Below are 22,388 nucleotides of genomic sequence, written 5' to 3' on the forward strand. Positions count from 1 at the left end.
TGAGTGATGGGACACCTGAGTGGCTCAGTGGGTTAAGCCTCTGCCTTCGATCAGGTCATGATCTTAGGGTTCTGGGATCAAGTCCCGCATCAGGCTCTCTGCTCGGAAGCAGGGAGCCTGCTTTCCCCTCTGTCTCTCTGCCTGCCTCTCTGCCTACTTGTCATCCCCCTCTCTCTCTGTCAAATAAATTTTTTTTTTAAATCTTTAAATAAATAAATAAATAAAAATGAAAGCTGAGTGATAACTCCATTTCATGGATATACCACATTTTATCTATTCATAAGTTGATGGACATTTGGCTTGTTGATATTCTTTGTTACAAATATGCATGTACAAGTTTGGGATGGACATGTGTTTTCATTTCTCTTGGAAGATACCAAGGACTGGGATTGCTAGGTTATAAGGTAACTCAAAGTTTAACCTTTTGAGGAATTCTACAGTTGCTGTACCATTTTCCATTCCCATAGGCAGTGAGTGAAGGTTATGATTTCTCTACATCCTCACCAACACTTGTCCATCTTTATTGCCATCCTGGTGGATGTGACCTGGTATCTCATTGTGGTTGTGATTTGCATTCCCAGATGGCCAGTGATGATGAACATATTTTTCTATGTTTATTGGTCATTTGTGTATCATCTTTGGCTCTGGTGGTATGAGTTTTGGGGGGGAGTTGTTCTGTTTGTTTGTTTGTTTGTTTGTTTTTGGAGAGCAGTGGACAGAAGGAGAGAGTTTTTGTTTTTTTTTTTTTTAAGGATTTTATTTATTTATTTGACAGAGATTACAAGTAGGCAGAGAGGCAGGTGGGGCGGGGGTGTGGGGAGGAGGCTCCCTACTGAGCAGAGAGCCTGATGCAAGGCTTGAACCCAGGACCCTGAGATCATGACCTGAGCCACCCAGACGCCCTGAGAGAGATAATCTTAAGCAGGTTCCACATTCAGTCTGTTGCAGGCTCCAACTCACAACCTTGAGATGATGACCTGAGCTGAAATTAAGAGTTGGACACTTAGGGGCGCCTGGGTGGCTCAGTGGGTTAAAGCCTCTGCCTTCGGCTCAGGTCATGATCCCAGGGTCCTGGGATCGAGCCCCGCATCGGGCTCTCTGCTCAGCGGGGAGCCTGCTTCCTCCTCTCTCTCTGCCTGCCTCTCTGCCTACTTGTGATCTCTGTCTATCAAGTAAATAAATAAATCTTTAAAAAAAAAAAAAAAGAGTTGGACACTTAATCAACGGAGCTACCCAGGCACCCCTGGCATCTTGTGGGCTGTTGTTTTTTTCTTTTTTCTTTTTTTAAGATTTTATTTATTTATTTGGCAGAGAGAGAGATACAGCGAGAGAGGGAATACAAGCAGGGGGAGTGGGAGAGGGAGAAGCAGGCTTCGCGCAGAGTAGGGAGCCCAATGTGGGGCCCAATCCCAGGGCGCTGGGATCATGACCTGAGCCGATGGCAGAGGCTTAACCCACTGAGCCACCCTGGCGCCCCAGCATCTTGCAGTTTTAACACAGGTATTCAATACCGTTCCACAAGGCAACAGCCCTTGCCTTTCTAAGCTTTTGCCTGGAATGAGGTGTTGACCTAACTCCTTCCTACCCTAACTCCCTTTATATCCTTCAAAACCAAGCTTAAATAGCACTTCCTCCTCAAGGGGTGTTTCCCTGACCCTCCCCTTAACCCATTCCCCAGGTGAAGGTACTCACTGTGTCCTCTAGGCTTCCAGTAGGTTCTACGAGAGCTCTTTCACAGTGTCATCCTATCATTTATCTCTTTGTTACTCTTAGTAAATTCTGAATTAGTTGAGGGCAGAAGACCTTACCTTAATCATCCTCACTTTGACATTTATGTTGACATTGGACAAGTTACTTAACCCTAAAAGGGAAATACGGGTGGTACCTTCCTTGCAGTTGGAGGGGTTAGGACTGAAGGAGTCTGTATAAGCACCTGGCATAAAGCAGCCCCTGGATCTCTTTATTCCGTTGACAAGCATTTGCTGAGTGCTGTGATGGCCAGCAGCTGTTAATGACATTGGGGATAACACAGTGGAAACCACAGAAAAAACTGCTGCCCGTCATGTAGCTGACATTCGGATGGAGAGACACAACAAATGAAATCCATAAGTTCAGTATATTACTATTTCAGATGGTGCTAAGTCCTAAGGATAGTCAGGGAAGGCCTCACTGAGTAGTTTTAGCAAAGACTAAGAAAGTAAAGGGTGACCATGGGGACACTTGGGAGGAGTGTTCCCGAAGGAGGGACCGACAGGTACAAAGGCCCCAAGGCAGGAATACTTAGGCAGTCAAGAACAAGTGGGGCTGCAGTGGAATGCTGGAGGGAAAGAGTGGCTGCCAGCGAGGGTGCACTTTGGCTATAGGGAATAATGCCTCTGTATATTTGTGTGCGAGTTTTTTTTTTCAGTGCTTCTTTTCAATTCTGGTAACTTTTTCTTTATATTTATCACTCTAAGTTTCATGAAGGTGGTGACCATGACATACTGTCTTTGTTTGCCCACACAGGGCCTGTCCTGTTCTCAGTCTTAGTGGATGTGTGCTGACTGAATGAATGAGGATATCTGTGAATTACCCAACCATGCTGGCATACAATGAGTGCTGAATGGTTGGCGCTTTATCATTTTTTAATAAATGTAGTTGGTACATCAGATTGATAGAGTTTCCTAATTTCAGGTGCTGGCAGCTTGTAGGGAAATGATTCTCTCCAGGAACTGCCAATTAGAATAAAAATGGTTAGAGGCAAGTTAGAGGGTAATTTGGTTGCCCCTAGAAAAACCAAAATGCAAGTATCCATAGCCAGCAACTCTCCTGAGGATCTGCCCTGGAAAAGTGCCTGTGCCAAAGAAGGTGTGAAGAAGCATGCTTGTTGGAGTATGGTTGGAGAAAAGAAAGATTAGAATCATTTCATCTCCTCAGGCTATGAATGCACATACAAATACATAGATAAAAAATACAAGGCAGCTTTTAACAGCAGTTACCTCACAGGTGTGGGAACCAGGGTGGGGGGTAGTGATCAAGAGAATCTTAGCTTTGATGGTGATGTGCAAGACATTTTTTTAAAGAAAGGACTTATGTATTAATTGTGCAGCTAAAATTTAAAGGTTAAAAATGCAGTTAGAGGGGCGCCTGGGTGGCTCAGTGGGTTGGGCCGCTGCCTTTGGCTCAGGTCATGATCTCAGAGTCCTGGGATCGAGTCCCGCATCGGGCTCTCTGCTCAGCGGAGAGCCTGCTTCCCTCTCTCTCTCTCTGCCTGCCTCTCCATCTACTTGTGATTTCTCTCTGTCAAATAAATAAATAAAATCTTTAAAAAAAAAAAAAATGCAGTTAGAGAGGGATGCCTGACTGGCTCAGTGGGTTAAGCCTCTGCCTTCTGCTCAAGTCATGATCCCAAGCCCTGCGTTGGGCTCCCTGCTCAGTGGGGAGCCTGCTTACCCCTCTCTCTTTGCTGGCCTCTCTGACTACTTGTGATCTTTCTCTCTGTCAAATAAATAAATAAAAATCTTTTTTTTTTTTTTAAATGCAGTTAGAGAAAAAAATCTTTCAGTAGAAGAGAAAACAGTTCTTGGCAAAATAGGTAGGGGGCCCAGCACCAGAGAATTCCTCAGATCTCTTCCACTCACGTTATTTTATATTGAGTCGTCATTCTAGAATCTTCCTTAAAATCGATTCTTTTGTTTCCTGACTTCTTTTCCACATAGGTCTTAACCTGATTTGTTTTCCCTGTGGGGGAACTGTTTTTCCCACACCACCTGAGCTTCTTTGGGTATAATTCAGGCCTTGGAGTAAAGAATGTAATTGCTAATTAGCTGGGAAGTGACTTGGGGTAAAACTAGTTTTTTCAGGGGAAGGAAGAAAGGGAAGAGAAGGCTGGGAACCTATGAATCCAAGAAGCATTTGGGTACCAGCTCGAGGCAACCATAGGAGAGAGCAGCCAAGGCATGTTGTGGGTGCCTCTGCTAGACTGGCTGTCCTCCGTCCCATGAGGATGACAAGCCTGCATAAATGAGTCTGAAGGTAGAGTAAGTGAAAATGGACAGTGGGTCTGACAGGTGACCTTCTCGTGTACAGAGGGGTAGAGCGCGCATTGCATTTGCTTAAATGAATTTAAAAAAAAAAAATCTGGAAAGAGGCACAGGAAACCTAACTGCTTGTCTCTGGGAAAGAGAGCTGGTGGCTGTGGGGATGGGGGAGGACGGAGACCACAGTATTCCCTTTGGAACGTAAAACCACATGAACAAACAATCTGTTCACAGAAAATGTAAATTTCACTTTTTTTTTCTTTTTTTTTTAACTGTTAAAATAGCCACCACCGGGCACCTGGGTGGCTCAGTGGGTTAAGCCTCTGCCCTTGGCTCAGGTCATGATCTCAGGGTTCTGGGATCAAGCCCCACATCAGGCTCTCTGCTCAGCGGGGAGCCTGCTTCTCCCTCTCTCTCTGCCTGCCTCTCTGCCTACTTGTGATCTCTCGGTCAAATAAATAAAATCTTTAAAAATAAATTAATTAATTAATTTAATTAAATAGCCACCACCGGGGGAGCCCCATGCTCAACAGGGAGTCAGCTTCTCTTGCTTCTCTCTCTCACTTATTCCCTACCCAGCCACCCGCTCCTTCTCCTACTAATGTGTGCTCTCTGTCTCTTTAAAGTAAATGAATAAATCTTTAAAATGAAAATAAAATAGCCAGCACCACATTATTGGGTAGGTTGAGAAATGGAACACGTGTGACAAAGCTGCCTCAACAATCAGCGTGCAGGGGCGTTGAAGAATCTGATCATGGAACACTGCCTGGGGGAAAAGACAAGCAGCAGTGAAACCGGCTGTGAGGCTTTCCACAGCTCCTCCCCCGAAGAGCAGACAGACAGATGGACAGACATGCCTCTTTTGTGTCCTCTCTTCACAGGTCGAATATTTAACACAAGTTCATTATACCTGGGAGATTGAAGGACCTTGAATGTGGGGGTCCTCAGGGAGGAACAGGTTTAGGAAATTGGGACCAGAATCCCAAGTGGCCCAAGGGGATGAGAGGGCTTTTGAAAACTGCGGGGGAGTCAATCCTGCCTTCACTGCTGGGGATACCATACCCTGTGGCAGAGAAGCCTTCACACTGCCGGGAGCACCGAAGTTTCCCTGCTGCCAGTTTGGCTTACAAAAGGCTCCTGCCTTTCTCGGGAAGGCTCTGTTCCCGGCAACCACAGTTGCCCATGCCCACCAGGCATGGTGGTTGTGTAAGAGCCTGACAGAGTGGCCCAGAACACCACCAGCTCCTCCCCAGCCGCCTGGGGAAGGCCTTCAAAACAAACAAGATCCTTTCACATAAACACCTCCTGCGGCTTCATGGTACACTCTAGTCTGGCTACGCCGACCCCTCCCTGCTCTGGAGCCCACCTAGCATGCTGCTGTTCTTTCCCTGCCTGCAACTGTAGACTGCCTTGGCTGTGGTCTGGCTAGCAAGCAGCTTGCTGCTATCAGTTGATTTCCATTCCTGAAGGGCTGGCGCTCTCAGCTCGCCTGTTCCTGAGGGTTAGAGAGTTTATCTTTGACTAGAGGGAGAAAGAACTAATTCAAGAGATGTTTCAGCAGCAGCATGCACGGACTGGGGGTGGGTGAGTGGCCAGTGACCTCTGTTTTACATGTTGGTGAGACAACCCAGAAAAGAGAGATGATTGTGGTGGGGAGGGGGAGGGGAAAGGGATGGACAACGGGTGACAGCAGAGTGGACAGGGAGTTCCCCCCTAGCACGGTGGCAAAGGTACCAGCAGGTGTTTTTTTTGTTGTTGTTTTGTTTTGTTTTGTTTTTTTACCAGCAGGTGTTTGAGCTCCCGCGGGGAATCAGATTTCCCTGGCTGGGTCGATGGGGGCCAAAGGCAAAGTCCCTTCAGCCTCTGATTTTCTGCCTTTTCTCTCCTGCTGCCATCTCCTGTGCTCCCTAGTTTCTCTCCTACTCTGGTCTCTCTGAGTCTGTCATCACATGTCCTCCAAGTCTTAATTGCTAATTTATTATTTTTTTAAGATTTTATTTATTTTTAAGTGTTTTATTTATTTGACAGAGAAGATCACAAGCAGGGAGGGGGAAGCAGGCTCCCTGCTGAGCAGAGACACACCCCCTCCCAAGCGGATGTGGGGCTGGATCCCAGGACCCTGAGATCATAACCTGAGCCAAAGGCAGAGGCTTAACCAGCTGAGCCACTAAGGCATCCCTATTTATTTATTTTTTAAAATTTTATGTTTTAAGTACTCTCTCCACCCAACTCGAATTTACAACCCCGAGATCAAGAGCCCCTCGCTGTACCAACTCAGTCAGTCAACAGGCGCCCCACTAAATTGCTAAATTGTGATAGCTCCTTTGCTCCCTGGCCTCAGCATTGTTGGCAGCGCCACCAGGTGGCCATGGGGCTGAAATGTCAGGAGCATCTGCTCTAGTTGCTGCCAGAACTTGCATTAATAAGAGGTTAGCTTTTCCTGGGCCAAGAGTGCAGCGTGCTAAGTGCCCATTGCAGATCTGTGAGCTGTAATCCTTGTTTTTCATGTGATAAAACAGGCATGGGGATGAATTTAGAACCTAAGATCCCAGAATTAGGAGTGAAGAAGCAGGGTCTCTGGCCAGCAGGCTGTGGAGTCTTGCCAAGTGACTGACAGAAAAGGACAAACAAGACCCTTTTCCTCAGAGCACACAGAAATCCACAGTCTGGACGTCTAATGACAGCTACAGGGCTACTGTCTGCAGGTCCCCATCCCAGTCCATCAGTGGACTAGAAAACCCAGGACTCATGATCCCAAGCCCCATCGAGAAGCCCTGAGAAATAGAGCTCTTTGGCTATACTCGCTGCTGCCCCAAATGAAGTGGAGTTGAACTGGTGTAAAGAAAGGGGATAGCAGCTATCTGCATCCCCAGTGGAGGATCCTAGTGTGGAAGGGTCACTACTTTTTTTTTTTTTTTTTTAAGATCTTATTTATTTGACAGAGATCACAAGTAGGCAGAGAACTAGGCAGGTGGGGGGGGGGGCAGGGAGCAGGCTCCCTACTGAGCAGAGAGCCTGATGGGGGGTTCGATCCTAGGATCCTGAGGTCATGACCTGAGCCACTGAGCCACCCAGGTGCCCCAGGGTCACTACATTTCTGAGGTGTGAAGATGAAACAGCTATGGGATCAGGAAGGGAAACCATGTTACAGCTTTGTCTCCACTGGATGGACAAGCCTAGCAATCTACCTCTGTGACCTGGCCCCCAACCCCTTCTCCCCAAAGCCTGCTGCTTCAGCCACAAAGAGTACAAAAGCTGGCCTGTGTATCTTACTCTCTCGGTGACCTGTCTGCCCAGAAAGCCCCGTTCATCCTTTAAGACTTAATTCTGGCATCTCCTTCCTGTTCCAGGCAGAACTTCAGCACTTAGCCCCAGAAAGATCTGGTTTCCCATCCTGGGACTAGTGTTTGCTGCTCTGTGACTTTGAAGTTACATCACCTGTTTCCAATCCAGGAAGGATTCATTGTGCTCCTACCTAGTATTCTTGGCCCAGGACCATTACATAGGTGGTGCTCTGTAAATGATAGTTCTTAGTTGTCAGATTGTCGGTCCCTCACAGTTATTTATGGAGTGCCTGCTGCATGCCAGGCACTGCTCTAGGTGCTGGGCATAACAGTAGTGAACAAAAGCAGAAAATCCTGCCCTGTGGGCTGACACTGTCACCATCATCAGCCCTTCTCATGTTTCCAGGCCACCTTGTCCCTCCCTCTGTCATAGGACATAGGTGGCCTGTTGTTGCTGGGTTTTGCACACATCCACTCCCCTGATTTGGTCACCCCAGCAACAGGGGATGTCCAGATTCTCAGAATCACAGCTCTCTGTTCTTTTCCCACCTGCTCCCCAGCTGCCAGGCCCTAGTGACTGCTGTATCCTCTTCCCTTGGCCCTGTTGCACAGAGGCAGACCGTGCACCTTGGCCCTATCACTTCTCTTCTCCAGCCTCTCCTTGGCCCCAACTCCAGGATGTGTTTCCCATCCATTTGTCTAGATTGAGTCCATCCTGTTCTTTCTTCCCCATTCCTCTGTCAACTTCCGGTTGTCATAACAAATGATCACAGATGTAGTGGCTTAAAACAGCACCCATTTATTCTCTTATAGTTCAGAAAGTTAGAAATGGGTCAACAGGACCTCTTTCCTTCTGGAATCTCTGAGGGAGAATCCATGTTTTACCTTTTCCATCTTATAGAGACCCCCTGCATTCCTTTGCTTGGAACCCCTTCCTCCGTCTTCAGAGCCAGCGACATAGTATCTCTCAGAATGTTCTTTCATGGTCACATCTTCTGTCTCCACCTTCCACTTTTAAAGACCCTCATGGTTATATTTAGGGTCCATGCAGTCCATCCAGGGTAATCTCCCCATCTCAGAACCGTTAATTTAATCACATCTGCTAAGTCCTTGTTGCCATGTGAGCCCTCGTGTTCATAGGTTTGGAGTTAGGGGGTGGACATGTATAGAGGCCATTATTCTGTCACATAGACCCCCCCCCACACACACACACACACATTGCCTTCTCAATCCTTCCATTCCTTTGGTCCAAGGCCAAGGTCCCCTCATATTAATTCCCAAACACCCCTGCTCCAGATACAGGAAATGGGCTGGGGTAGGGAGTGAGAATCAGTCCCTGGGCTTGGAAACAGTGTGGCCCCTGCCCCTTAACAATACTGGCCTCCTGTTGTCATGGCCACACCCCCCTGCCCCTGGCCTTTGTTCTAGCTCTTTCCTCAGTATGACTCAGTCAACCTCTTTACCCCCATGCCACTGCCCTGTTCCCCTTTTCCTGCCCCACTTTTTCTTTCTTCATAATGCTTAGCCTATTAAAGTGTGACAGAGGATTCCTTTATGAAGTTCGTTGTTCTCCTGTCTGTCTCTTCTGCTGGAGGAGAAGCTCCATGAGAGCAGGGACTCACTCTCCCCATCACAGCCATATTCCCAGGGTCTGGAACAGGGCCCATGCATAGGTGCTCAGATATGTTTGTTGCGTGAGTGAATGTTGCAGTACAGAGAGTTTGTTTTGTCTGTGTTGTCATAACTGCGCAGAATAGGGCTAAGGAAATAAATTAGATAAAGATGGAATTTGGAGTAGCAAAGAACTGGGGAGGTCAGGTTAGTGGACCTGAGTGAAGCTGGAGGTGATGGCAGAGAACCGTGGTCCTCAAAGCCAGGGGACAGGACGAATCTGTCGTTCAGAATCTACGACTACCCTGGGCTATGAGGGCAGGCAGATGTGGCTTGACAAACAGGGACAGAGTGGGGTAGGCGTCTCTTGTCAGTAACTCGGTGACTTTGAGGCAGACCTTCCTCACTCCAGGCCCAGCTACAGATGCCACGTCTGTGGCCGCCCAGGCTTAAGCACCTGACCCAAGCACTGTCAGCTGCTCCTGTGGAAAGCTTGCCCCTTCAGTAAAGTGGAAAGCCTATTTCAGAGCTCAGAATAGTGTGTATCTGTTAAGACACATTTGTGTGAGAAACTCCCAAAGTCCTGGTCTTGGTTGATGGCTTTGTTCACTTGAGTCAGCCCCTGCAGAACCAACACTTCATTCCATTTTTGCACAGACTCACACATTCCCCAAATTGAGGTTTTCTCTTCTCTGTCCCCAGAGTCCTGGCCCCTCGCTCAGGCTCTTGGCTTAGACCACCACTGCACCCTCCTCCCAGCTACCTGACCCTCTAGTTTCTTCCCTTCCAGTCTGTTTCCCGCACATGGGTCTGGCCTTGTTAGTCTCCCCACCTCTAAAGTCCCTCCATGACTCACGCAAAATGAAGTCTGAGCCATCAACATGTCCTTTCCCGACCAGCAGCTCCCGCCACATCACACAGCACTATACACACGATGTACTCGGGAGTCCCCAAACCCACCCTTAGGTTCGGTGATTCTCTAGAAAGACTCACAGAACTCAGCAAAGCTGTTAGATTCATGGTTTCAACAAAAGGGGAAAGAATCAATCAGCACGGGTGAAGGGTGCACCAGACAGAGTCTAGAAGAGAGAAGGGGTGAGCTTCCAGTGGCCACTCCCCATGGAGTCATACAGCAGCACTTAATTCTCCCGGCAACACCATGTGACAGCACACATGGAGTACTGCCCTCCAAGGAAGCTCACCTGTGCCTCGGCATCCAGAGTTTTTACAGGGGGTCAGTCACATAGGCCGGAGTGTCTTTGTGACTGACTCATTACTTAGTCTCTGGCCCCTGCAGAGGTCAAGTTGGCAGGGCTCGCAGGTTATCTTACAGGAACCAGAAAAGGGCCAGTCTTTTCTTTGATGTGTAGGGTGGATAACCCAGGCCTTCTGAGTGAACCCTTTACTGCATGTACACACACACAGTCCCTCTAGCCACACCAAATCACTTAGCACCCCAGAGACACACCTGTGTCAACCTTTCTGCCTCACCCAGGCCCTTCCTCCCATCCACCTGACTAACCCTGACCTCGTATCCTTCCACGCTCAGCTCAGGAAAATGCTCCCTTATTGACCCCTCCCCACCCCCATCCTCCGTTGTCCCTACCTAGAGCCCTGGTACTCAAGTTCACATTTCCCATGTCTCTGACTACCTCAAGGGCAAGGGCCATGGCTTAGGTGACCTCTGTGGGCCTCTCACTCTCCCAGTTTATTAAATGGACCTGCTTTTGGAGTGAGTGAGCTATAATATATTTAAAGCGCATAGCACGGGGCTGAACCAATAGTGTTTGCCCCTGTTAGTAGATCCCTAGCATGTGTAGTATCAGAAACCGATGAGGCGTTTAATAAATGGTGAGCCATTAAACTGGAAAAGCCCCCCCAGACTCTTGTTTTTCTTGTAGTTTTTTAATAGTTACAAAGAGCTTTTTATAAATGCTCTTGTGGAAAAATTTAGCTGCAACTTATTAATAGAAGCTCTCTTGGGCTGAGGTCTTGAGAACAGAGACATGTAGGCGTAGCTGTTCGGATGCCTTGAGCTGCCAGTAACAACAGATGTGGCTTGCCATGGTACTCAAGTGAGGAGGTGTGCGCTCGCCGCAAGAAGGGGTCTGGCGCAGGGCACTGTGGGGTCCCAGTGGCCCGGGGGCTCAGACATTGCTGTAGTGCGAACAAAGGGACCTTTCCCAGGAGCCCCCAGAAGAGCTTTATAAAAATGCTACAGTCTAGGGCCCTGCCACACGCCACCCCCTTCTCCCCCGACAAAGCGACTGCCCCCATCAGTCTGGCAGCAGTGTACCTTCCAAACACCTACCCCTGGAGGTGCTGATGGGCAGCCAGTTGAGATCTGGCTTAAAGCAGGTGGCCCCAGGGGCAGAGCGGACCACACTGAGGTCATCTCCCGAGAAGCATGGGTCTTTGGAGAAAAAGGAAATATTGGGGTCTGCCAGGAAGGCAGAGGGTGCCGTAGAAGTTGGAGAGGGGCAGCCACAGCAGGGTTCCTCTGGCCCAGGGCACGAGAGGATTCCTGAGGACACTTGAAGAAGTAAAACTGGCCCAGAAGAGAGAGGGAGGAGGAAACAGGACTTCAGGAAATAGGATGGCTTCCCTGGGCCAGGCACTTGGCTTCTCCCTCATGACCTTGTTTATCCTTCCCAGTGGAAGGGGCTCATCCTTCTTGTTAGAATTGGGGAAATAGGGCGCCTGGGTGGCTCAGTGGGTTGAGCCGCTGCCTTCGGCTCAGGTCATGATCTCAGGGTCCTGGGATCGAGGCCCGCATCGGGCTCTCTGCTCGGCAGGGAGCCTGCTTCCTCCTCTCTCTCTCTCTGCCTGCCTCTCCCATCTACTTGTGATTTCTCTCTGTCAAATAAATAAATAAATAAATAATAAAATCTTAAAAAAAAAAAAAAAAAAGAATTGGGGAAATAGGTGTAGAGAGGCTCAGGAGTAACTTTCCCAGGACCCACGACTTGTAGCAGAAGCAGAGTTCAAACCTGGTCTTTCCTTTATCTCTGGAGAACCAACTTTGTGCCTGAGAACAGGGAGCAGTCTTGCTGCTCAACTGCCTGAGTTGTTTTAGATGAAGGGAAAATTAGCTGTGCGGGGTATGGGATGGAGGCTGGGGTACAGCATGGCGGCCATGAGCCAGGACAGGGCTGCGTGCCCTGTGACCAGATGGACCATTTTGATGGAGTATAAATAAAAGAGGGGTTTACAGCCCATGGCCAGGTTCAGGGCCCACCGTGGGGTAAGAATTGACAAGTTAAATCCGTCTGAGCTTCTCTTTTCCCCGTCTGTGCATAGGGACCGTCATCACAACCTCTCTGTAGGACCGTTGTGAAGTTAGCTGAGGGTCTGGTGGCTAAGGAGAGCATACTGGGCACAGCAAGCTGCATGGGAATCACCTTGGTGTCTTCACTGGAATTGGCATTTCTCGTCATGCGGCCTAGGAACCCACTGAGCAGTGGCAGCCAACCATGAATTCGTGTTAAATTTGAGGTCAGCCACAAACCCCAGGTGTCTGAGAACAGGGCCTGGTGTTCACAGGCCCTTCTGGACTCCCTTCTCTTCCCTCACCAGAGTCAGTGGAAGGCCCTGTGAGCATGTGTGAATCCTCTGGGTCCACGATCACTTTCCCTCTTCCTCCCCACTCTGTGCAGCTCAGCTGCAGATGGCTGGGAGGCTGGGGGGGTGCCCCACATGCACCTGTAGGTGAAGGAGACCACCTCCTGAGTCCCTGGAGAAAAATCTCAGGGGAATTCTAAGTTTGCTGACTTAGAAGGAAGGCAGGGGGACACTCCAGCAGGCCTCCATCCTCCTAAGTGGTCAGCCGTGTGCACTGAAGGGGGCTAATGCCCTGCCATAGAGCCCTGCTTTCTGGGGCCTCTGAGGTCCAGAAAGACACTCAGGGCGGTACTCAGATCAGTCCACCACCTCCCACTTGCATTCAGCAGGGAATCCTGGGGAGCAGGTCCTGAAGGTGGTGGGGGTTTTTTGTTTGTTTGTTTGTTTGTTTGTTTTAAGATTTTATTTATTTGATAGACAGAAATCACAAGTAGGAAGAGAGAGAAAGAGGAAGGGAAGCAGGCTCCCTGCCGAGCAGAGAGCCTGATGCAGGGCTCAATCCCAGACCCCAGGATCATGACCTGAGCCGAAGGCAGAGGCTTTAACCCACTGAGCCGCCCAGCCGCCTCTGAAGGTGGTGTTTTGTGTTTCTAGTCCCACTCTCCAAAAGTGCCTTGATCCAACCTCCTCAGGTGCTCTTTGGCCCTCTCCTCTAGGGCAGCAAATACTCCTGCTGGTGCTGAATGTGGCTGTGGCTGTGCCGGTCCCAAGCACATCTGGTTCCTAGTACGTGACCCCCAGGGCTTTTTCCTCTCTAGCTTAACAGGGCCTGGCTAGGTTACAGCAGGGAGCTGGGTGGCGGTCACATGTTCTCATGACCCAGTCCCACCACCCTCCAAACGGCTCCACCTTGGCCATCGAGGCTGCCTTTCCCAAACTGCCATCTGATCATGTGACTTACTCTGCTTTAAAAATCTTCCCAAGGTTGCAGACCGACGGATTTACTTTGGGAACCAGCATAGCTGCCGCCACCAGAATCTGGAGCCATGAGCGGGTTTAATTTTGGAGGCACTGGGGCCCCCACAGGCGGGTTCACATTTGGCGCTGCAAAGACGGCGACAACCACACCTGCTACTGGGTTTTCTTTCTCTACATCTGGCACTGGTGGGTTTAATTTTGGGACTCCCTCCCAGCCAGCAGCAACTACCCCTTCTACTAGCCTGTTCTCACTCACGACCCAAGCTCCAACGACACAGACCCCAGGATTCAGCTTTGGAACCACAACTCCTGCTACGGGAGGAACTGGATTCTCCTTAGGAATCAGCGCCCCGAAGCTCAACTTGAGCAGCGCAACGGCCACCCCAGCCACGGCACACACTGGCAGCTTTGGGCTCGGCAGCAGCACCCTCACCAATGCCATCTCGAGCACTGTCACCTCCAGCCAGAGCACAGCACCCACCGGCTTCGTGTTTGGCTCCACCACCACCTCTGCTGCTCCGTCCACCACACCGGGGGGATTCTCCTTCACAGGGGGAAGCACATCCCAGACCGGGACCTCAGGTTTCAATATCGGCTCCTTGGGGACTTCGGCCCAGCCCACGGCGATTGCCGGCTTGCCCTTCACGGCTGCCCCTCCGGCTGCCAGCGGAGCAGGAGCCACACAGTCGGCCGCTCCTGCCCCTGCTGCTGCCACCACCAGTGCTGGCCCCACGCTGTTCGCCTCACTAGCCACCGCTCCGACCTCATCTGTCGCCACGGGGCTTTCCCTTTGTCCCCCTTCAACCACGGCTGGAACTCCTGGGGCCGGAACGCTGGGCTTCAGCTTAAAGGCCCCTGGAGCAACTTCTACCACCTCCACAACAGCATCCACCGCCCCCGCCGCCACCACCGCTGCCACCACCACCACAACCACCACCACCACCACTGGCTTCACCTTGAATCTGAAGCCACTGGCACCAGCTGGGATCACCAGCAACGCACCAGCTGCCGTGGCCGCGCCGCCGGGGCCTAGCACCGGCACTGGGGCGTCCACCAGCCCTGTGATGACCTACGCCCAGCTGGAGAGTCTGATCAACAAGTGGAGTCTGGAGCTGGAGGACCAGGAGCGGCACTTCCTGCAGCAGGCCACCCAGGTCAACGCCTGGGACCGCACACTGATCGAGAACGGGGAGAAGATCACCACCCTGCACCGTGAGGTGGAGAAAGTGAAGCTGGACCAGAAGAGGCTGGACCAAGAGCTCGACTTCATCCTGTCTCAGCAGAAGGAGCTGGAAGACCTGCTGAGCCCTCTGGAGGAGTCGGTCAAGGAGCAGAGTGGCACCGTGTACCTGCAGCACGCCGACGAGGAGCGCGAGAGGACCTACAAGCTAGCCGAGAACATCGACGCCCAGCTGAAGCGCATGGCCCAGGACCTCAAGGATATCATCGAGCACCTGAACACGTCCGGGGGACCGGCCGACACCAGCGACCCGCTGCAGCAGATCTGCAAGATCCTCAACGCGCACATGGACTCGCTGCAGTGGGTCGACCAGAACTCGGCCCTGCTGCAGAGGAAGGTGGAGGAGGTGACCAAGGTGTGCGAGGGGCGTCGCAAGGAGCAGGAACGCAGTTTCCGGATCACATTTGACTGACGTGCCAGCCGTCTTCGGGGCCTGTGCGCTCCAAGGGCGTTGGAGGGCAGCAGGGGCACGCAGTTATTGTCTAGTGTTTGGTTGCAGTGAATACCTGTTTGTTCCTTTCTTTCATGTGACCGTGCCGTTGAGAACAGTTCTGTGGTTTGCTTTGCATTAGTGAAAAGTATTCTAAGCGCTCTAGTCTGGGCAGCAGCATTGTGGGTGTGGTTTCTTTGCGTATCTTTTGTGTATCTCAGACCCCTTTCACAACCACCACCCACCCATCCTTCTTGCTCCAGCCAAGTGCCAGTAGAGAGTGCTGGAGACGTTTCCCCAAACCATCTGTCTCCCAGCCAGGGTCTGCCGAGCGGCCACTCTGCCCAACATATAGTCGTAGGTGCTGTGAAGAGTCCGTCTTCGAGGAGACGGTGTCCTGGTGTAAGGCCTGAGCCTGTGGAGACTGACCGCCAGTGCGAGAAAGGGGCTTGTGAATAGGACCAACCGTGGGATGTAGAATTTCAAAGGAGAAAGGATAGTCAGATGAGGGACTTAAATGTAATATTGAGAAAAGGGTCAGACTTGCACCAGGAGGTCTTTACCTTGCCTGGCTGACATGCCACCCCGTCCTTCAGTTGTCCTTATCTTGGGCCTCACCTCCAGGAAGCCCTCTCAGCTGCCCCAGACCTGGGTCCAGTGGCAGTCCTGAGGCTCCATAACGACATAGAGCGTGTGCATGTCTTGTGCCAACTGTTAACTTCTCTGTCTCACTATTGAATGTGAGCCCCTATGGGCAGGGACTGTGTTTCTTGGCCCCTTTTGTGTCCTCAGCACAATCCCTGTCACATTTTCAAAAGAACAATGGAGATGAAACACGGCATCAAATGTTCATCCACAAAATTCCTGCTGAAATGGCCATGAGTGCCAGAGGTGGCCACAGACTTGGGTTGGAACTTGCCAGTGCTGGAGCAGTGCTAGTCTGTTAACAGTGAGAGATCCGTGGTGTCCAGAAGACAGAAGCCAACCGGTTGTTTCCTAAATGTCTTGTATTTGTCTTTATACTTTGCTGCACTGTCTGAGATACTATGACTATATGTTGCATTCCTAAATAAAATTTACTGTGGAACAAAAAAGTTGCCATTGATGTGTATCACTTAGAAAGCTGGGGAAAAAGAGCAGGTTCCAGAAGACTAGATCAAGTGGGGTGCCATTTGTCTGGAACTCAGAAACCAGAACTAGACAGTACATCATTGAGGCACACATACACACAGATGCAGGTCGTGGGTTCGTCTGGTGCTGATGGCAGAAGAGCAGCGCATGAGGGAATGTGTGCCCGTAATGTTCTGGCTTCCATCGTAGATACACATGCATGTCAGTTCCTCCGCCATCTTCCCTAAGGCATTCGCTCAGAGGCCACAGGAGCTGTCGGCAGCATTCCTGTCCATTTCCTAGGGCTAGCTGGAGGAACTAGTCATGCTTCAAAGGTGGGAAACAGGCGAAGCTGGGATGTGGAGTTGTATGGGGGTCATTTCCAGATACTGGCCCAGCATTCTGCCTTTTTCCCTGGCTCCTGTGGGCGAGAATGATACCAAGCGCTTGGATCTCCTGCTTTGGGGTGGAGGTCTACCCCTTCAGCCTCTTCCTCGCTAAGCCATGCGTTTGCTAAGGAATGCCCAGAGCTAATTCCTGGAGATGTATGGTCCATTTTCCCAAAGTCCTGGTCATAAGTCATTTCCTTGGACCATCTTTGTCTTTCGAGAACAAGTGTCCTGTCTAAGAAGAAGCCACAGGAGAGGGAGGGGAACAGAACAGAAGAGGGAGGAGACCCCACACTAACCCACTTGATTCTCTCTGAAAGCTCCTCTCCCTGGGCACTGGCCCTTTGTGCAGTCAGCCTTGCCTAACTGCAAGACCCACATCTGTTCCCTCTCCCTAAAGGGAGGAGAGTTGGAGCAGCCTCAAGTCATCCTGGAAAGTAGGAGGTCATTTATAATTTATCCACATTGATGCATTCAACATCTAGGTTTTTGTCTTTTTTTTTCCCCCCCCAAAGATTTATTTATTTTTTTATTTAGCAGGCAGAGATCACAAGTAGGCAGAGAGAGAGGAAGGGAAGCAGGCTCCCTGCTGAGCAGAGAGCCTGATGAGGGGCTCAATCCAAGGATCCTGGGATCATGACCTGAGCCGAAGGCAGTGGCCTTAATCCACTGAGCCACCCAGGCAGGCGCCCCTCAACAACTAGTTTTGGAGCACCTACATACCAGATCCTGATCTGGCACTGGGGTCACAAAAATGGAACGGTGTTCCTGCTCACTCAGAGGTTGCTGGCAGGGGCTAAAAACTTTTCTTGCATTTCCAATGTTAATCTAATTGACCTGTTTTGCATATTGAACAATAGTAACGCTTTACTGCTTTCACTTAGGTACTTCTTTAAATGGAAATACTGAGTTCACTTATTCCCATGGCCCGAGGGACCATGGGCACCCCACTTTGGAAAACACAGTTATAAATCAGGATGATGGTCATGGTGCTCTTGCACCATGGGGAAAATGGCCCCAACAGGCTTCCCGGGAGCACCAGGGAGGGGTCCCCGGGGTTGCCAAAGGACCGGCGGTAGACAGGGTGCCACCCTGCAGATGATGGCTTCGTTGTAACTGCAGTTTCCCTTTCCAGGAAGAAAACACAGATGCGCTTCTTTGCCGGTCCGACAAACGGCCTCTACTTAAGTTCCTCTTCATTAAGTAGTATGAAGACAGCAAATGTGGTGACTAAATTTGGCAGCAGAGGCTTTTAAAGGCGAATCTCTCAGTAAGCTGTTACTGCATTTCTTCCAGTTGAGGGATAAGAGTGGCAATTCGATGTATGGCTTTTCTTTCCATCTCAAGGAAGCCCTTAGTGATTCTAGAGCCCAGCTGCTTCCCCAGCATTATGCCTCTGCCTGTTGGGCGCAGTTTGGCATCAGAAGGGTCAGATGTTTCAAATAACTAAAGATTTCCAGAGCCACGGCTCCCTTCATCTCCTAGCGGAGGTTGAAATGAATGATGCCCAAACAGTGTTGTGCTGGTAAACCTAACAGTCGGCTCCCCAGGGTAAGGGTAGGGGAAAGCTCTGATGGGTGGCAAATGCTGATGCCCTTTACCCACCTCCCCCACCCCCCCACCCCCCCATACCGTGATGTAGAGGCCCTCTCCAGGGTTGACTGCAAGCCACGGATGTGAGGTCACGGACTGGGAGTTTGGGAAATTGATATCTACAGATAACAATTGCTTCTCCTCAAGAGTAAACATAATAGTAAAATATAATCGAATGATTGGGAAATGGTGAGTTTTGAGTTTTTAAAAAAAAATTTTTTAAGATTTTTTATTTATTTACTTGACAGATCACAAGTCGGCAGAGAGGCAGGCAGAGAGAGAGGAAGGGAACCAGGCTCCTTGCCGAGCAGCGAGCCCAATGCGGGACTCGATCCCAGGACCCCAAGATCATGACCGGAGCTAAAGGCAGAGGCTCAACCCATTGAGCCACCCAGGCACCTCTAAATTTGTTTTTCATAAGACTAATCATTAAATGTGTATAATTTTTTTTTCAAGAATGGCATGCAAAACAAAAACCAAAGATCTTAAAAATCAGTCAGCTCGGGGCACCTGGGTGGCTCAGTGAGTTAAAGCCTCTGCCTTTGGCTCAGGTCGAGATCTCGGGGTCCTGTGATGGAGCCCCACATCGGGCTCTCTGCTCAGCAGGGAGCCTGCTTCCCTTCCTCTCTCTCTGCCTGCCTCTCTGCCTACTTGTGATCTCTGTCAAATAAATAAAATCTTTTAAAAAATCAGTCAGCTCTTGTGCGCTGCTAGGACCCAGCACACCACAGCTCCCAAGTTCTCAATTTACCTTGAAATTACTTGGGTGCTTGAAAAGTCCACCCTCAGACTCTCAGGGCAAGGGCTTTCTGCAGAACTTCCAGGAACAAAATCCCTCAGCCTCAAAAACCACGTTGGCTTCTGGACACCAGCCAGCTGCCAGCCAGACTTACCTGTCCCACACTGCCCCTGTACCTGTCCCACAGCCCTCACGCAGTGGCACTAATCACTTCAAACATCAGTGACTCACCTAGGCACGCACCTCACGTCCAGACGGCGTCCTGGTTCAACCCCATGACCTCCACAGGTTTCCCCGTGACCAAAACCAGACCTGGTGTGCTGCTCTGCCAGGCTCGGGCCCAGTCTGATGCCGTGGGGTCACATAAACCCCCAAGTTCTAAGGACACAAACCCCAAATCCACTGAGCAAAGGCCCTTGATATCACTCAAATGCAAAGTAGGCTTCTTTGAGGCACCTGGTAGCTCAGTGAAGTGTTCCAACTCTTGAGCTCACCTCAGGTCTTGATTCCAGGGTCTTGAGTTCAAGCCTCGCATTGGGCTCCACACTGTGCATGGAGCCTACTTGGAAAAAAAAATTTTTTGAGACAATCCAGGAAATTGGACTTTAATGCCATTTTTAAATGTAATACTGGTATTGTAGTTTGTGGTTTTTTTAAAAGATTTTGTTTATTTATTTATTTGACAGATTACAAGTAGGCAGAGAGGCAGGCAGGCAGAGAGAGGGAAGCAGGCTCCCTGCTGAGCAGAGAGCCCGATGTGGGGCTCGATCCCAGAACCCTGAGATCATGACCTGAGCGGAAGCAGAGGCTTAACCCACTGAGCCACCCAGGCACCCCTCTCTTGGTTTTTTTTTTTTTTTAAAGCAAATATTTCTAATATTTTTTTAAAGCAGAAGTTGGTTGACAGGGTGCCTGGGTGGCTCAGTCGTTAAGCGTCTGCCTTCAGCTCAAGTCATGATCCCCGGGTCCTGGGATCAAGCCCCACATCAGGCTCCCTGTTCAGCAGGAAGCCTGCTTCTCCCTCTCCCACTGCCTCGCCTGTGTTCCCTCTCTCATTGTGTCTCTCTCTGTTAAATAAATAAATAAAATCTTTTTTAAAAAATTAAAAAAAAAGAAGTTGGTTGGCAAACTATAGTCCCACTTCCTGTTTTTGTAAATAAAATTTTATTGGAACACAGCCATGCCAGTTCATTATACATGTTGTGGCTACTTACTTGGAGGACAGAGTTGAGTAGGCAAGGTGGAGACAGTGTGGCTCCCAAAGCCCCAAATATTTATAGAAAACGTTTGTAGACCTCTGTTGTAGAGAAACATCCTGAAGTATTTACCTACGAAATAAAATGAGATTTGCTGTAAAATAATGCAGTGGGGGAGGGAGAAAATGTAAATGAGACAAGATGGGCTAGGAGGTGATGGAGGCACTTGGGTTTACCATCCCAGTCTCTCTGTTTTTATATATGCTTGAAATTTCCATAATAAAAAGCTTTTGAGAAGGGAGTACTTGCCTCCACAGCCTCCCAACTGCTCTGAACTCACCAGGACCCTGGCACCTTTGGTCTAACGGAATCAGGACAAAGCTACCACCATTGACCCCATTTTCGTACACGCCCAATGATGACTTCTGTCCCGGGCTAACCAGAAAGGCCATGGGCGCTGAGAGAGCCCCCCAGAGCCAGCCATGCAGTGAGTGCCCCCCCATGGGGCCCAGGGGTTCTGGAAGGGGGGAGGAGGGGCAGGAGGGCTCTCTGGGAAGGGGAACTCTGTCCAGGAGTCAGGCCAAAGACCCAAGGCCTTGGATAAGTCTGTCCTCTGCTCTCTGAGCCCCTCCCTGATCCAGGTCTGGGCCCCTGACTTCCCCTGGGGCCCTGGGCATCCCCTGGGCACGCCCTACTGCCTCAGGGACTTGGTCAAAGTTTTCATAGCAACCACTCCCTGTCTCTGAACTGCCTCAGAGAAAATCATATGTATAAAGCACGAGCCCTGTCCCCCGCACAGCTGTGTGGCCCCCAGTGTTTCTTCTCCTGCCAGCTGGACCCAGGTCTTTCTCTGGGACCATAGCCACAACATCCCACAATGCACAGGACGACCCCCACAGAGATGGCCCCAAATGTCAGTGTTGATGAGGCAGAGACACCCTGGCCTGGCCCGCTCCCTCGTTCATGAGCCGAGCTTGCTACTGATGAACGGGTGTCTCAGAATGTGGCCCTGGAGCCAGGCTGCTGGGATCAAACCCAGGTGCTGCCGCTTTTCACGGGTGACCTGTCTGGGCCTCAGTTTTCTCCACTGGAAAAGGGGGACAGCTAAGCCCATCTTGTCAGGATCCTTACTAGAGTAAATGAAGTAAAACATATCAAGTACCTGGGACGTGGCGGTACACAGCATCCGTAGGTGTTACACAGCAGCAAGCAGACTGATCAGACCCTGCCCTGGCAGGATCCCTACCCTTTTTTTGCTGGCTCCCAGTCCTGGGGCACCTCATGAGTTGGGTTCCTCTCCCTCCCTCTCCCTGCCCCGCTGACCCCTTGAGGTTGGTGTTTCACTTCTCTAAGAGTCCAGGAAGCCAGTGGGGGGGGGGGGGGGTGCCCGGAGCCAGGGAGCTCTGCACAGCAATCCTGTATGGGAGAGAAACCAGGGGGGTCGGCTCAGGGATCCCAGCGGGACCCCTCAAGCTGTTCTGGGGACCAACACTTCTTGCCTAGATAAGTGCAGGAATTCATGGCTCTGCTGCCTCCACCCTTTCTGCTTCTATGCTGCGGCTGCTCCCTTCTCTGTGCAGACATTGCCTTAAGGAAGCAGAGCTGATGGGCCAGCACGACCCCCAGCTCTGTCATTTCCTGCTGTGGGCCCTGGAGCATGAGCCTTTTGGTCAGCTGGCCGGGTTCCCTTCCAACGAGGCCCCTGGGGTTAGAGGAGCGATGGTGCCACGTGCTCCTGCGGCTGCTGTTACCGTGAGTGCCGTCCAAGCATGGCAGTGCTCAGGTGCCCCGCGCCTTGGGGAGGGAAGTAGGCAGGGGCGGCCAGGGGAAGGTCTTCCCACTCTGAGGCCTTGGGTAAGTCCTGGGGTCTTCCCCTGCCTACCCACCCTCCGTCTCTCAGATCCCTCCTCTGTCAAGTGCAGCGCAGTGAGGGCGCACAGTCAGTGCAAAGCACTGAAACCAGGACCACCTTAGTGGGTCCTCACCGTGGGACGGTCTCTGCCATTTTGTGCTGACTTGTGCCCTTCGCTTCCTTGGCGTTCAGTCTCGAGGCTCAAGGCTCTGTCCAGCGGATTGTGTTTCCTTCTTGGCCGCTGCCTCCCAGGCCCCCACATCATATGTTTTCTGACTCATAGGTCCCCTCCCTCCCCCATCCTCCATCAAACCACATCCCCCTTTGATGTACCCTTTCGGGTTTTCCCATCTTGTTGCTGCAGAGGATCTGCTGCCTCTGGCTTA

The 22,388-nt window shown here is 50.7% G+C and overlaps 2 protein-coding genes across 5 annotated transcripts in view; both read left to right on the forward strand.

The window, feature by feature from the left end:
* Positions 1-16,217, forward strand: part of NUP62 (nucleoporin 62) — a 24,638-nt gene extending 8,421 nt beyond the window's left edge. Inside the window, exon 2 of one of the 2 annotated variants that reach the window (XM_082710231.1) lies at positions 13,460-16,217. In XM_082710231.1, the coding sequence (XP_082566357.1) occupies positions 13,522-15,105 (1,584 nt within the window). In that variant the 5' untranslated portion in view covers positions 13,460-13,521 and the 3' untranslated portion in view covers positions 15,106-16,217. Of the gene's footprint in view, positions 1-12,214 lie in introns of both variants that reach the window. The other variant, XM_082710232.1, reaches the window with a different exon arrangement.
* The window catches only part of IL4I1 (interleukin 4 induced 1), a 37,571-nt gene that overhangs the window by 7,924 nt on the left and 7,259 nt on the right, over positions 1-22,388 (forward strand). Inside the window, exons 2-3 of one of the 3 annotated variants that reach the window (XM_082710223.1) lie at positions 17,758-17,892; positions 20,468-20,637. The exons of 1 other annotated variant lie outside the window; for it this stretch is intronic. In XM_082710223.1, coding sequence (XP_082566349.1) covers positions 20,601-20,637 — 37 coding nt within the window. In that variant the 5' untranslated portion in view covers positions 17,758-17,892; positions 20,468-20,600. Of the gene's footprint in view, positions 1-17,757; positions 17,893-20,467; positions 20,638-22,388 lie in introns of those variants that run through there. One more of the 3 variants, XM_082710224.1, reaches the window with a different exon arrangement.

This window comes from Mustela nivalis, assembly GCF_964662115.1.
Source record: "Mustela nivalis genome assembly, chromosome: 18".
Taxonomy (NCBI): Eukaryota; Metazoa; Chordata; class Mammalia; order Carnivora; family Mustelidae; genus Mustela; species Mustela nivalis.